The sequence below is a fragment of the Pleurodeles waltl genome, chromosome 3_1 (genome assembly GCF_031143425.1).
Source record: "Pleurodeles waltl isolate 20211129_DDA chromosome 3_1, aPleWal1.hap1.20221129, whole genome shotgun sequence".
NCBI classification, from domain to species: Eukaryota; Metazoa; Chordata; class Amphibia; order Caudata; family Salamandridae; genus Pleurodeles; species Pleurodeles waltl.
In genome coordinates, this window is record NC_090440.1 from 191,970,804 (window position 1) to 191,983,433 (window position 12,630).

The 12,630-nt window shown below is 41.4% G+C and overlaps 1 protein-coding gene across 1 annotated transcript in view; it reads right to left on the minus strand.

Moving 5' to 3' along the window:
- The window catches only part of LOC138283927 (pneumococcal serine-rich repeat protein-like), a 128,644-nt gene that overhangs the window by 40,970 nt on the left and 75,044 nt on the right, over positions 1-12,630 (minus strand). Inside the window, exons 15-17 of the mRNA XM_069222158.1 lie at positions 8,790-9,934; positions 7,030-7,091; positions 370-527 (exon numbers count right to left, since the gene is read on the minus strand). Of these exons, the coding sequence (XP_069078259.1) occupies positions 370-527; positions 7,030-7,091; positions 8,790-9,934 (1,365 nt within the window). The remainder of the gene's footprint in view (positions 1-369; positions 528-7,029; positions 7,092-8,789; positions 9,935-12,630) is intronic.

Below are 12,630 nucleotides of genomic sequence, written 5' to 3' on the forward strand. Positions count from 1 at the left end.
TCATATAGATGAGTAAGAAAAGGCCCACAAGGAAAAGATGAAGTGGTCTAGGAAAAGCTGTAATTGGTCAGATGGTGTGACATTACCCTCCAACCATGATCCTTCGGTTATGGTCCAGAGTGAATCCAGATGTCCTTCATCAATGTGATATGTTATCAGTATTGGGGTCTTGTTTTCCCATACTATACAAGTTATCTTTGTTTTGTTCTATGTTATTTCTTTTGTGTTTCAAAAATTTATAAAATGTTTAGAACTAAATAAAACAAGAAATGAACCATTCAAAATGAGACACCATTCTGAGTCCTATACAATTCTTTTCCATTGTTTCTAAACCTCTATAGTAATGGCTAGTGAAGCCAAGTCACTCACTGTTGGACTGGATGCTTGTGCTGTCCACTTGATATATTCCCAGTACACCGCTGTTATTGCCCACGGACGTATTGAGTGCACTGATGATAGCCTGTGCACTAGGGAGTGATGACGTGGAGTTAAAATCAACCTCTGCATCGACAATCACAGAGCCATTTCTGGAATAAACATGACAAGGGTTTGTTACTTTTCATGGCCTTCAGTTCAGTATTATTATCAATTTACAGTTTGTCCCCAACTAGCGAATGGGGAAACATAGAAACACTTTCTATGTCACAAATGAATTGCAGTAAACTGATTTTGTGCCGTATACACAGCCTCCTTTAAACAAACAATAAGAAACCATATTAGAAAACACAGAGCAAAATAGAACAGGATGTGACAAAATTGACCAAATTATGGTTTGACCCAGTGGAGAGTTTGGCTGATGGAACCACTGCCTCTGTGGATATATCTAGTGATGTTAGCAAGAGGGGGTGATACTAATGGTAAAGACAGTAAATATATATAAAATGAATATCGTATGTGAGTTACCATTTGCAGTTACAAGAAACAGAAATGAGATTTCTATGAGGAGAACACGCCTTTATATGCATACATATCTGTGTTTTAAGCTGCTTTAGGCATACTTGATCCAAACATACGCTTAAACTCTGCATCCCAAAGGTGGTTTTGTGGCGATCACGCTCAAGACTTAACATCTGGAATGCTCTGCCTCTACTTCTTCCTGTAAAGGTTGACTTCAGGAAATATTTTCACCAGCTGTCATCTTTTTGTGCAGTGGTTAAAGACAACAGGAGGAGGTAGTCGATGCCTCTTGGGGACCTACTTGGGTCAGGATGTGTTATAAATCTAATCCTAACAGCTCCCTGCTTTACTATATTACTGTTACTAAGAAGCAATCCAGTTGTAAGGTATTACGGGCCAAATTTACAGGGATTTGGCACAGGGCAGGGCAGCGGAACGCAGCAAGCCATCTTGCTGAGCTGCCCTACGCCAAGGGGAAAGGGCAGAAATCCACCGTATTTATGCAGTAAGGTGCATTCCTATCCTGGACACACACACGGCAACGCCCTTAGAACCAGTCCCTGGCGCAGAGTAAGGCAACGTATCAACTTGTGCTGCCTTGCCTTACTCCATATCTATGAGACTATTCAAAGCCTCGCAAAGTGGCTGTGTGTGGCCTCGTAGGTATGGTTGATGGGTTTGCGCAGAAGTGTCACAAAAAGTGATATGCCTCTACATATCTAAATCCTTGTATTATGAGTTTATATTTCTCCAATAATGTATTTAACAGAGTCGGAGAAAAAAGAGGAGCAGCAGACCTACACTACGCCTTGGCTAGCATTCTTTTTTAATGTTCTCCACAATATCTACCCTGAGGGGAAGGTGCCATTGAGAGAGCCCCTAAGCAGAGCTGATTAGCCTACCAAGGCTGTTCCCTATTAATTTGGTGGTTGACACTATATACTGGTGGAAATTTGACCTGGCATCATGAGGGACAGGGTTTCAATGCTCTAAGGAAACAGCCTGGGTCACCACTGGGACTTCATTTCTGGAAGTGCTGGTGGTCAGGAAGTAAGAAAAAATGAAAGCATCTTCTACCCTTTCACTTTATTTGATAGCAATGTATATTTAAAAAGCCTTTGCCACAGTCACTAGGTGAAGGAACATGGGGCAAGAAGTCAACCTGCATCATATGTAGTGGCAACTCTGGGCAGCAATATGTAAAGAGTGCTGCAGACTTGGTTTGTGTAATGCCACTGGGAGTCCGTCATGACGGAGGGACCACACAGGACACAATGGTTCATTATATGTAGACTTCTATATCAAAAACCTTGTGTTGTGTGTTTATTTTTTTGTCAATAATGTAATTAACAGCAAGACTGAAGGATGAGGTGTGGCAGACCTAGATCATGCAAGTCCGTATACCGATCACAATCTGCATACACCTGAAAACCTACCTTATCGAACAAGCCTTCAGCTTTGATTCAGCATATGTACTATAACTGCTGCTTCCCTCTTTCATCATATACAAGAGAAATGGAGTCAGAATTAGAGGTAGAAGGTTCTGATTAAAATAGTTGACAAAGGAGAGCAAGAGTGAGAGAAAGAGAAAGATTACATTATCAGGGGGGCGCTTGGAAGTTAGGGGGCCCATGGCAAATGCTCCCTGTGCACATGCCTTATAACGTCTCTGATTATTCTGTGATATTTCCAGATTTTACAACCTGGCTAGCTTCAGATTTGGAGCAAACTATCACTTTTAAACATGAAACTAAGAGTAAGAGCTAGATTCCACAAATTGCTCTTCCAATTCATCTGAAATCACTGGCTTAACGAAACTTGAGGGGGGCCCCCTGCAAAGTACATGGAGGGCGTCCCTCCCAGACTCATTCACAAGCTCTCAGGCCAGGGTACTTTGCTGAGGGGCCCCTCCTGGAGCTCCGCCCCCATCCCCGCTGCGGGGAACTTTGTTATGGCACTGACTGAAATCAAGAAAGAAAATGGCTGATCACGCTGAGAACAAGGGAGGGCTATAGATTGGTCTTCAAATTATATAAGGATGAGCTCGGGAAATCTTGCAATCAGAATTTCTCTGTCTGAGCACATTGAAATTGCAGGAAATAGGCTAAGGAAAAGTTGTACCATATTTAAGTTAAGGGTAACTCCAGCTGCAGTGAGAAATCTAATTGTTCTAGTTGCAGAACCTTGTAAACAATTGGAGCCCTTTGTTTAGAAAAAAAGTAAATTAATCAAGGAATACATCAAGAAGGCATAGTTCACTGACTGAGCTTCCAAACCTCATTTTGACCGCAATTCTATCCTGCATATGAAGATCAGGTTCAGACTGAACTGTTGGCACTGAAATCCAGCCTTTCCCTGGCACCCTGTTCTTTAGATATCCTGCAACCATTGGAGGAACTAATATTCCTTAGTCACAGATGAATTTCAAAAGTTTCCTTATCATCCAGATTATTAACAGCTGCATTTAAAGCAGTAACAGTGACCATCATGACTAGTCATCCTCTGCTGACTTGAATGACCCAAATATTTTGTCCTATATTTCTCCTGTCACTATTCATGAAGCTCAAGAGTCAAAGCATTCCAGACCTGGCCCGAAATCTACTGATCTAATGAATTGTAACAAAGCATGTTCCCTCAAATAGAAGCACTGTTCCGACTCCAGTCACATCACAGGACGACCTCGGGATGAGTCAATATAGCAAAACTCTTAATGTGCTTATCCCATTTAATTTGCCAAAGCCGCTTGATACTGTCAGTCATAACATTTGTATTGATCTCTGTTAGAAATGGGGTCTTTGGTTGGCAGTCAGGTTACCCCCTGTCTAAGCAAGGACCCTCACTCTAGTCAGGGTAAGTCACACACAATCCAAATTATCCTGTGCCCACCCTCTGGTAGCTTGGCACTGAGCAGTCAGGCTTAACTTAGAAGGCAATGTGTAAAGTATTTGTGCAATAAATCATGCAATAACACAGTATAGCACCATAGAAATACACCACACAGTGTTTAGAAAAAATATATAATATTTATCTGATAAGGTGCAGATCAAAGCGATTAAAATGCAATACTATATGTTGAGATATCACTGTAAAAGTGATATAAAGTGTCTTAAGTCTTTTAAAAACAATAAATGCCTCTTTTCAAGTACAAAGTACCTGGTTCGCATGCAAAATCTCCACAAAGAACCACAGAGGAGGAGATGCGTGGAAACAAAGGGGGGTATGTCGATCTCTTGGGCCGCACACGGCGATGCGTTGTTTAGTTTTCACGCAGGGGCGGCTGTGCGCCGATTTCCAGTGCTCGGTAGTGGATCCTCTTCAGTTTGTGGGGTTTTCGGATGCTCCAGGGACGATGCATGGATTTCCTGCGCTGGCAGGATGAAGTCACAGGAGCTGCATTGATTCGTGGGCGTTGCGTTTAAATTTCTACCGCACAGCAGACGCTGCGTCAATTCCTCTCTGGAAGTCGGGCTGCGTCGTTCCGGCTCGCCTGTGCGTCAATCCAGTGGGCCGTGTGTCGAATATCCGGTTGCTACGCTGGCGCTGCGTCGATCTTCTCGATGCAAAGTCGGGCTGCATTGTTCCAGTACGATGTGTGGTGAATTTTTCACCACGGTGCAGGCTGTGCGTAATTTCTGGCAGGCTGTGCATCGAAGTTTGCCTTACAAGGAGTCCTTCTTGTAGAGATGAAGTCTCTTTGGTCCTGTGACTTCAGGCCAAGCCCTTGGAAAGCATTTCTTTACCACAGCCAGAGAGCAGCAAGACAGCAGGGCAATAGCAAGGTAGCAGTCCTTCACAGAAAGCAGACGGGTGAGTCCTTTAGGAGGCCAGGCAGTTCTTTTTGGCAGGATGCAAGTTCTGGTTCAGGTTCTCTTCTCCAGGAAGTGTCTGAGTTGGTAGGGGCAGAGGCCCTGTTTAAATACCCAAATGTGCTTTTGAAGTGGGGGAGACTTCGAAGAGTGGCTTAGAAGTGCACAAGGCCCCCTTTCAGTTCAATCCTGTCTACCAGGGTCCCAGTAGGGGGTGTGGCAGTCCTTTGTGTGAGGACAGGCTACTGTCCTTTGACATGTAAATGTCAGGCCCTTCACCCTCACAGCCCAGGAAGACCCATTCAAAATGCAGATGTATGCAAGTGAGGCTGAGTATCCTGTGTTTGGGGTGGATCTGAGTGAATGCAAACGGGAGCGGTCAACTAAACCCAGCCAGACGTGGATTGTAAGGCGCAGAAGGATTTAAGCAGAGAAATGCTCACTTTCTAAAAGTGGCATTTCTAAAATAGTAATATTAAACCCAACTTCACCAGTCAGCAGGATTTTGTATCACCATTCTGGCCATACTAAATATGACCTTCCTACTCCCTTCAGATCAGCAGCTACCAATCAAACAGTATATGAGGGTAGCCCGAATGTTAGCCTATGAAAGGAGCAGGCCTCACAGCAGTGTAAAAATTAATTTAGGAGTTTTACACTACTAGGACATGTAAATTACCCAGGTACATGTCCTGCCTTTTGTCTACACAGCACTCTGCCCTGTGAGTTACCTAGGGTATACCTTAGGGGTGACTTACATGTAGCAAAAGGGAGGTTTTAGGCTTGGCAAGTACTTTTAAATGCCAAGTCGAATTAGCAGTGAAACTGCACACACAGGCCTTGCAATGGCAGGCCTGAGACAAGGTTAAGGAGCTACTTAAGTGAGTGGCACAATCAGGGCTGCTGGCTCACTAGTAGCATTTAATCTACATGCCGTGGGTACCTATAGTGCACTTTACTAGGGACTTATAAGTAAATTAAGTAATCCAATTGGGCATGATCCAATTTTACGATGTTTAAAGGGAGAGAGCATATGCACTTTAGCACTGGTTAGCAGTGGTAAAGTGCAAAGAGTCTTAAAACCAGCAAAAACAGTTCATAAAAAGTGAAGGGAGGCAGGCAAAAAGTTAGGGGTGACCACCCTAAGGCTGTCAGGTCTAACAATCACCTTTGGGCTAGTGACATAACCAGTACTGTCTTGGGATGGTTTGGTAATTTCTGTAAAATAGACTTCAAAGAGTGTGGTTGCATTCTTGTATGTCCAACACAGAAAATCTTACTTCTTGGATCCCCAAATTTCCTCACTGATCTGCAGCCTATTTAATGTATATGTTGAACATCTGGCTTATTTTATTTGGTCTTCAGTCCCCTGTTTTTGTATTTACTCTGATGATACACAGATCATCTGGAGATGGATGCAGAAAACTTACAGCAGTGCGTTGTGAAGGAAAGAGAGTGGATGAGTGGTGTCTGGCTTAAACTAAACTCTAATGTGGCGGGATATGTGGTAACTGACCATTTGGAAAACAAAGCCTTTTGGCCATTTGTATTCGGAATTTGCTAGGACCTAGTGGAAATAGCCTGAAACTTGCAATTTGTTCCACTGTATTTAAATTCAAGTTGTTCTTGTTTGAAAAAGTTATTTTCATTTAATACAATAAAAAAAAAATATCCACTCTCCAACTTCTTTCAGGAGGGTTAAAGCTTTGTCAGCATTAGTCAGATATCGCTTAAATTATGCAACTTCCTTATACCTTGAACCTCTCAGCAATCTCCTGTTTGCTTGCAATCTCGTGTTATGATTGCTGTTAGGCGCAATTGTTATTGCTCCTCAGCTGTGTAAATGAAAGTGGTTGCCTTGCCAGTGTTAGCCAGGATCATCTTTCAGGTAATGGAAATCATGCATTAGGCTCTCAAAGACAAGCTGGTATAGTAGCGTATGCATGCTGTTTTCTGACTGAGCCTGTTGTAAGAGGTGTGTGTGGGTGGAAGGGCTTCCTATGTATTGGCCGTATTCCTTTGGAAAGACTTACCTGTTCATTTGTAGAGAACCACTAATCAGTTTGCATTTGAAAAGTCTATATAAAATCTGAATGTTCTCCTCTGGCTATGTATATTAGAGTTTCGTTTTCAGGCATCTGGTTTTCTTCAAAGTACGCATTCTTTGAAGCACCCAGAACCCCTACTTAATACCCACCATATGTATTCCTGCTTTAGTACCTGTTATCGGGCACCACATTTTGAAAATTGATAAAATATCTGCATATTCTGATAAAAAAATCTGCAAATTCTGATAAAAAAAGTTTGTGAAATGCAAAATTCTTACCTGAAGCCTGTCACTCTCACTCCCTTGCAGTTGGGAAACTTGGCTTTGTATAATGGTGTTAGCTGTGGAAAGGAAACAAACCATGGTCATATATCGCCATTCCAAGAATATTCTTCACATTTCAAAGTCTAACATTCATAAGTAGAGCTGGTTATAGTTCAAGTACCAGAATGAATGTTTTGAATGAATTTGATCAAAGGTTCATGTCAGCCACAAGGCAGTTTAAAGGCAGCACACGCAGCTCGCCCTTCTATAATGTGTGCTAAGTATTAATTTTCTTGCCACTAAATTCATGCTCAATGTCTGTGAGTTACTGCTCTCAACCTAGATTTGATTTCTCAACAGACTACCTTGACTACCTTCTTGCTGGCAACTTCCGTGATGAGGAAGGTGGACACTGTGTAGAGCGAGCTGACTGTGGTTTGCAAATTGCGGATTTTCATTTTTAAATCGCTTTTGTTAGGCATTGTTCGTTTTGTTCACCATGGATGTTAACCTCCCTTTTTTAAGCGTGTGTGTCTAGCACTGAAGACTAATCACCAGAATGAGCTGGCTAATTTGGTGCCAAAATTAATAGTTGCTGGTGATTTAATTGTGTGTTTTCTACCACATATGGCTGCTTTACAAAAAGGTGTAAAAGTACATGTGGCTCACACTTCCACTTGAATGCACTCATACACTGTTTTGAGATCCACAAGCATGTCAGCAGTATGTCTGAAAAGCTTAGTCAGGTGTAGGTTTTCAGGTGTACGAGTGGGACTATCATGTGACAATTTCTTTGGGTTTCCATTTCCCTAGTAGGGTACAAATACACGCTTTGGAACTACCCCCTTTATGTAAATACACATATTTTATCCATTATTTTTCTCCACAAGGAAAAGATTTTCCCAATTGAAAACAAACCTTTCACTACATCTTCTCCAAGTTCTGAAGTAATGCATTCTGATCAGTTGCTGGAGTAAATATGTGACCAAGGATGGGAAAGGTTTGGATCAGAATTGATGAGTCCCCACAAATGTACACGTGTGTGGGTGTTCATAGAATTAAAATGCTAAGCATGCCTTTCGTCCACTTCTCACACCTTCAATGAGGTTACTACAGTGTAAATTCATACACTTGTGGCATATATTTATGCAGTAGTAAAAATATTCACACCTGTCAGGAATTATTCTCTAAAATTAAGACATTTCATTGTAAACATATGTCTACCCCGAATAACCCCTCTGTGAATAAAGCTTCATGAATGTAATAGATTTAGCAAGCCCTGTCAATTGATTTCCAGTTTGACTAGACTGCTCATAATTGACTGGCAATAGACACAACGATTGTTTCCAGATTCTGAACTGGATTGTGAATTGGGTGGTACCGTATGAATATTTTCCAATACCACCTAGATCGGAACAGTCTGAACATTTTTTTGCAAGAAAATGAAAACATCATCTTTCATCAGTATCTATTAGGGAATTAATTCCCTGTTACAGATCAGGTGTTTCACATTTCATATTTATGTAAGAATTTGTTGTATAGCAATGAAAAGTCAAGTATGGCATACAGAAAATGTAAAATAGAAGACGAAGGTGATGACAACCACTGCGAACAGTGGGATGGTTTTAGAACTTTGCATCTGGTACTCCATCAACAATTCAATTTCTGGTCCATTATGAACTGAACATTTTACACAGATGGACAGATACATACTGCCAACAGACCAATCCAACATTTAATTCCACTATGTAATTACAAACTGTATCAGTACTTACCACTTCTTCAAGTTTTTCCTTCAACCTTATGAACTCAACTGAAGAGGAATTCTTCAAATTGTCGCTGAAGCTTTCATTTATGATTCTAAAGGCCAAAGGCAAAATGAGGGGAGGAGCCTCAGTCACGGCGACAGTGGATGAAGATGACCCTGGATTTGTTACACCTGTGCCATTGCTGAATGGGCTGGAGTTGGTTCCTGCTGTTGATACTGAGATTGAAGACTGAGGTCCAGAAGAGGGAGGTGTTGTTGATGAATTGAACGTGGGTGGTTGAGGTGTAGTGTTAGCAGAAGCAGAGCTTGTATCAGGATGAGAAGAAGTGTTTGTTAATGATGAATTAGTTGTACTAGCTGGAGATGCAGTATTTGTAAATGATGAATTAGTTGTACTAACAGAAGATGAAGTGTTTGTAAATGATGAATTAGTTGTACTAGCTGGAGATGCAGTGTTTGTAAATGATGAATTAGCAGTACCAGCCGGAGATGAAGTGTTTGTAAATGATGTATTAGTTGTACTAGCTAGAGATGCAGTGTTTGTAAATGATGAATTAGTCGTACTAGCTGGAAAGGCAGTGCTTGTAGATGATGAATTAGTCGTACTACCAGGAGCTGAAGTGTTCGTAAATGATGCATTGGTCGTACTAGCTGGAGATGAAGTGCTTGTATATGATGTACTGGTCGTACTAGCTGGTGATGCAGTGTTTGTAAATGATGAATTGACCATACTAGTTGGGGATACAGTGTTTATAAATGATGAATTAGCCGTACTAGAAGGAGATGAAGTGTTTGTAAATGATGTATTGGTCGTACTAGCTGGAGGTGAAGTGCTTGTAAGTGATGTATTGGTCATACTAGTTGGAGATGAAGTGCTTGTAAGTGATGAATTAGTGGTACTAGCAGGAGATGAAGTGTTTGTAAATAATGTATTGGTTGTACTAGCTGGAGATGCAGTGTTTGTAAATGATGAATTACCCACACTCATTGGAGATGTAGTGTTTGTTAATAATGAATTGGTTGTAGTAGTTTGTGATGCATTGTGTGCAGATGCTGGTGATGACGTTGGTGTTACAGGTTGGGTTTCTAGAGTTGTGGTCTTTCCAGTTGTTGGTAGTGGTGAGCTGGTTGGAGATGTGGCAGGGATGGAACCTTGGAGAGGGAGAGAAGATTGTCTGATCAACTTTTTACACACACAATTATCCCCTTTTACAAAGCGTTCCTATCAACTCATTACCTCTGGCCACACTTTTATGTCCTCTTGCCAACACTACCATATCTGACCCACTTTTGCACACTTAGACTTTTGACAACTCACCCACAAGTTTCACTCAAATACTCATCCATTCTTTGGTCACAAGGCTGAAGTTGACCCTCACTCTAACACACCCATCCTCATACTGGAACCCGGGCTCTTAAGCCATTATGAACTGAGTGCACCACATGACTATTATATTGGTGGCCCTCCTTATATTTGCAAAACAAAATGCAGCAGACCTTAGGCTGGTTTTGGTCAGTAACATGGGCCAGTCAAACATGCTAGCTGGATATATTAACTGACCCCTGCATTTTTGCAAGCTTCATTTTGATTTGATTTTTACACTAAAAATACATCTAACACCGTGTTTATCCCTTATTGTATATGCTTGTGTTGGTTTTCCACTTGAACTCAGGGATGGGCAGGTCTTTTATTCAACTGGGGATTTTCCCAGTGGGCTAGGTCCCTTGGAAGGTGGTTTTTAAAAGCCCAAGCCACCTTGGTGCCTGTCACTTTTCCTAGTTCCTTGAGGCTAATTGCAGCAGGCACTGGAAAGCTTCAAGACAGAGAGGAAGAATGGGCGAGGAGGAGGAAGTTAGAGAAAGCCATCCGAGATTGAGAAGAGAGAGAGAAAAAAGGTGACAGAAAGAGGATGGATGGATGGAAAGAAAGAAAGATGGAAATATGGAAAAAGAGAAATTTCACAAGGAGACGAATGGAGCAGATCTGATTTGAGCATATATTTTGTCAGGGCTGCTTTTGGTTGCCCAGTTTGGCCTTGGTTGAAGTTACATGCAGTTCTTTTCCTAGGAATTAACAAAATCTCAAAAATAAAAAAGCAAATAAAAAATAAATATATGCATGACTAATGTTTATCATGTCATCTCATAGGAGCTGACAAAGATAGAAGTTTGAAAGCTTTTTAGAAAGTTGCTAACACCTTGGACTACTATGTTAAAAGTAGGGTTAGCGAAATCCATTTTCCCATCTCCAGTAAGAGGATGCAAAACTGCAGGGAATGTTGCTGTTTCTGCATATGGCCGCCTTCGATTGGAAGAAGGAAGGGATGGAAATAAAATGCTCTGCAAAACAAGAGCTCCTCATTCCATGTATTAAGAAACTGCCTGGCACTGTCAGGGACCAGCCATTATAATAAGCTTATATAGCATGGACAGCATGTGAGGAGGTGTTTTCCTGATAGAAAGTAGCGAAGAGTGCTAGCAAAGAGCTGTATTGGGAACTAAAACACTAAAATGGCAGGAGTACATTTTCTTATGGTCAGTGCAGGTTTATGTAATGTATGATTACACCTGGTGTGAGCACCATCTCCACTAAAGGTAATGACATTCGACTTAAGATTTTTGCAAAATTGAGCATGCCCTGTTTAAATGAACTGTTAGGGCTAAAAGTCATGGATCGTGGCACATTATTCGTATGGCAGCTCGGTTGCACTATAAATATTCACCATTAACTCAAGTGGCATACTGAGCTAAGAATGGGCCATTGCTTTGCCAGTGACATCAGACGGGACAAGCTTGTAGTCCATCTTCACGAAAGGAGAGTACACATGTGGAACTTAGTAGTGATATCATATTTAAAAGGGCTCTCTAGATGTAAAATGGTAATACTTTATATCTTTAGTTGTAAGGCATGGGCACTAGGAGTAACTAGTGTTCCTAAGGTGAACACCATACCAGGAGGCGCAATCCTCTTGTGACACTGGAGTCCCACAGAGAGATATACCCCAAGGAATAGGCAGTAACTGGGTCAGCATCCTGTGTCTATAACACTGTCAACACCCTGCTGTAATGCTTGCTATGAAATATGACACCTGAGCATTCTGTTCTTTCAGAGTGATCTGATCAGAGAAAGTTAAAAAATGACCTGAAAGCCTTCACGTCCCTTCACATTAATTTTCGGCTTTACATAGTTGATATAGGAATACTATTTAGGTGGTAAGTCGATTGTGAGGTAACTTTTGTCTTGGACCATAGAACAGTATAGGAATGAGAGATGCAGAAACTGGGTGGTTTTAGGGTATCTGTCTACCTCCCCATCTTGCACAAGAGAAGGTGAACTCAATTTTCTATCCTTTAACTTTCAGTTTAAATTACTCAGAAGAAGGATGGGATACATAACCTGTACATGGAGTAATGACCATGTGGAAAGAGGTGAAGTCACTATTTCCCTCAGCCCTTTCTGTTCACAAAGTCCCAAACTCAAAGGAGACGAAAATGCACAGGATTATTTTCAAGTGTAATAACAGAAAATAATTAATTTCTGTTGATGTGTTCAAGCTGTGGCACACAAGTACATTTTATAGAGACTACAATGAAAAGCCTCTGAATCGAAGGCAATGTCAGATTTTAGGGTCTTTCAACCATTCCTTTGATGATTGAAGTGTGAGAGCTGGTGATGGTATGAGCAGCAAAGTATATTAAGCAACATCAGGAATTTGCTTCTAAACATGTTTGCTGTGTTTGTCTCAACCTAGGGAAAACCAGGCTGAATGCCAAACTTTCAAGTAGGAGGTTTACAGAAATGAGTAGTAAGAAAAGGGAAAACAATATGACGTGAGACTGACCCAGAG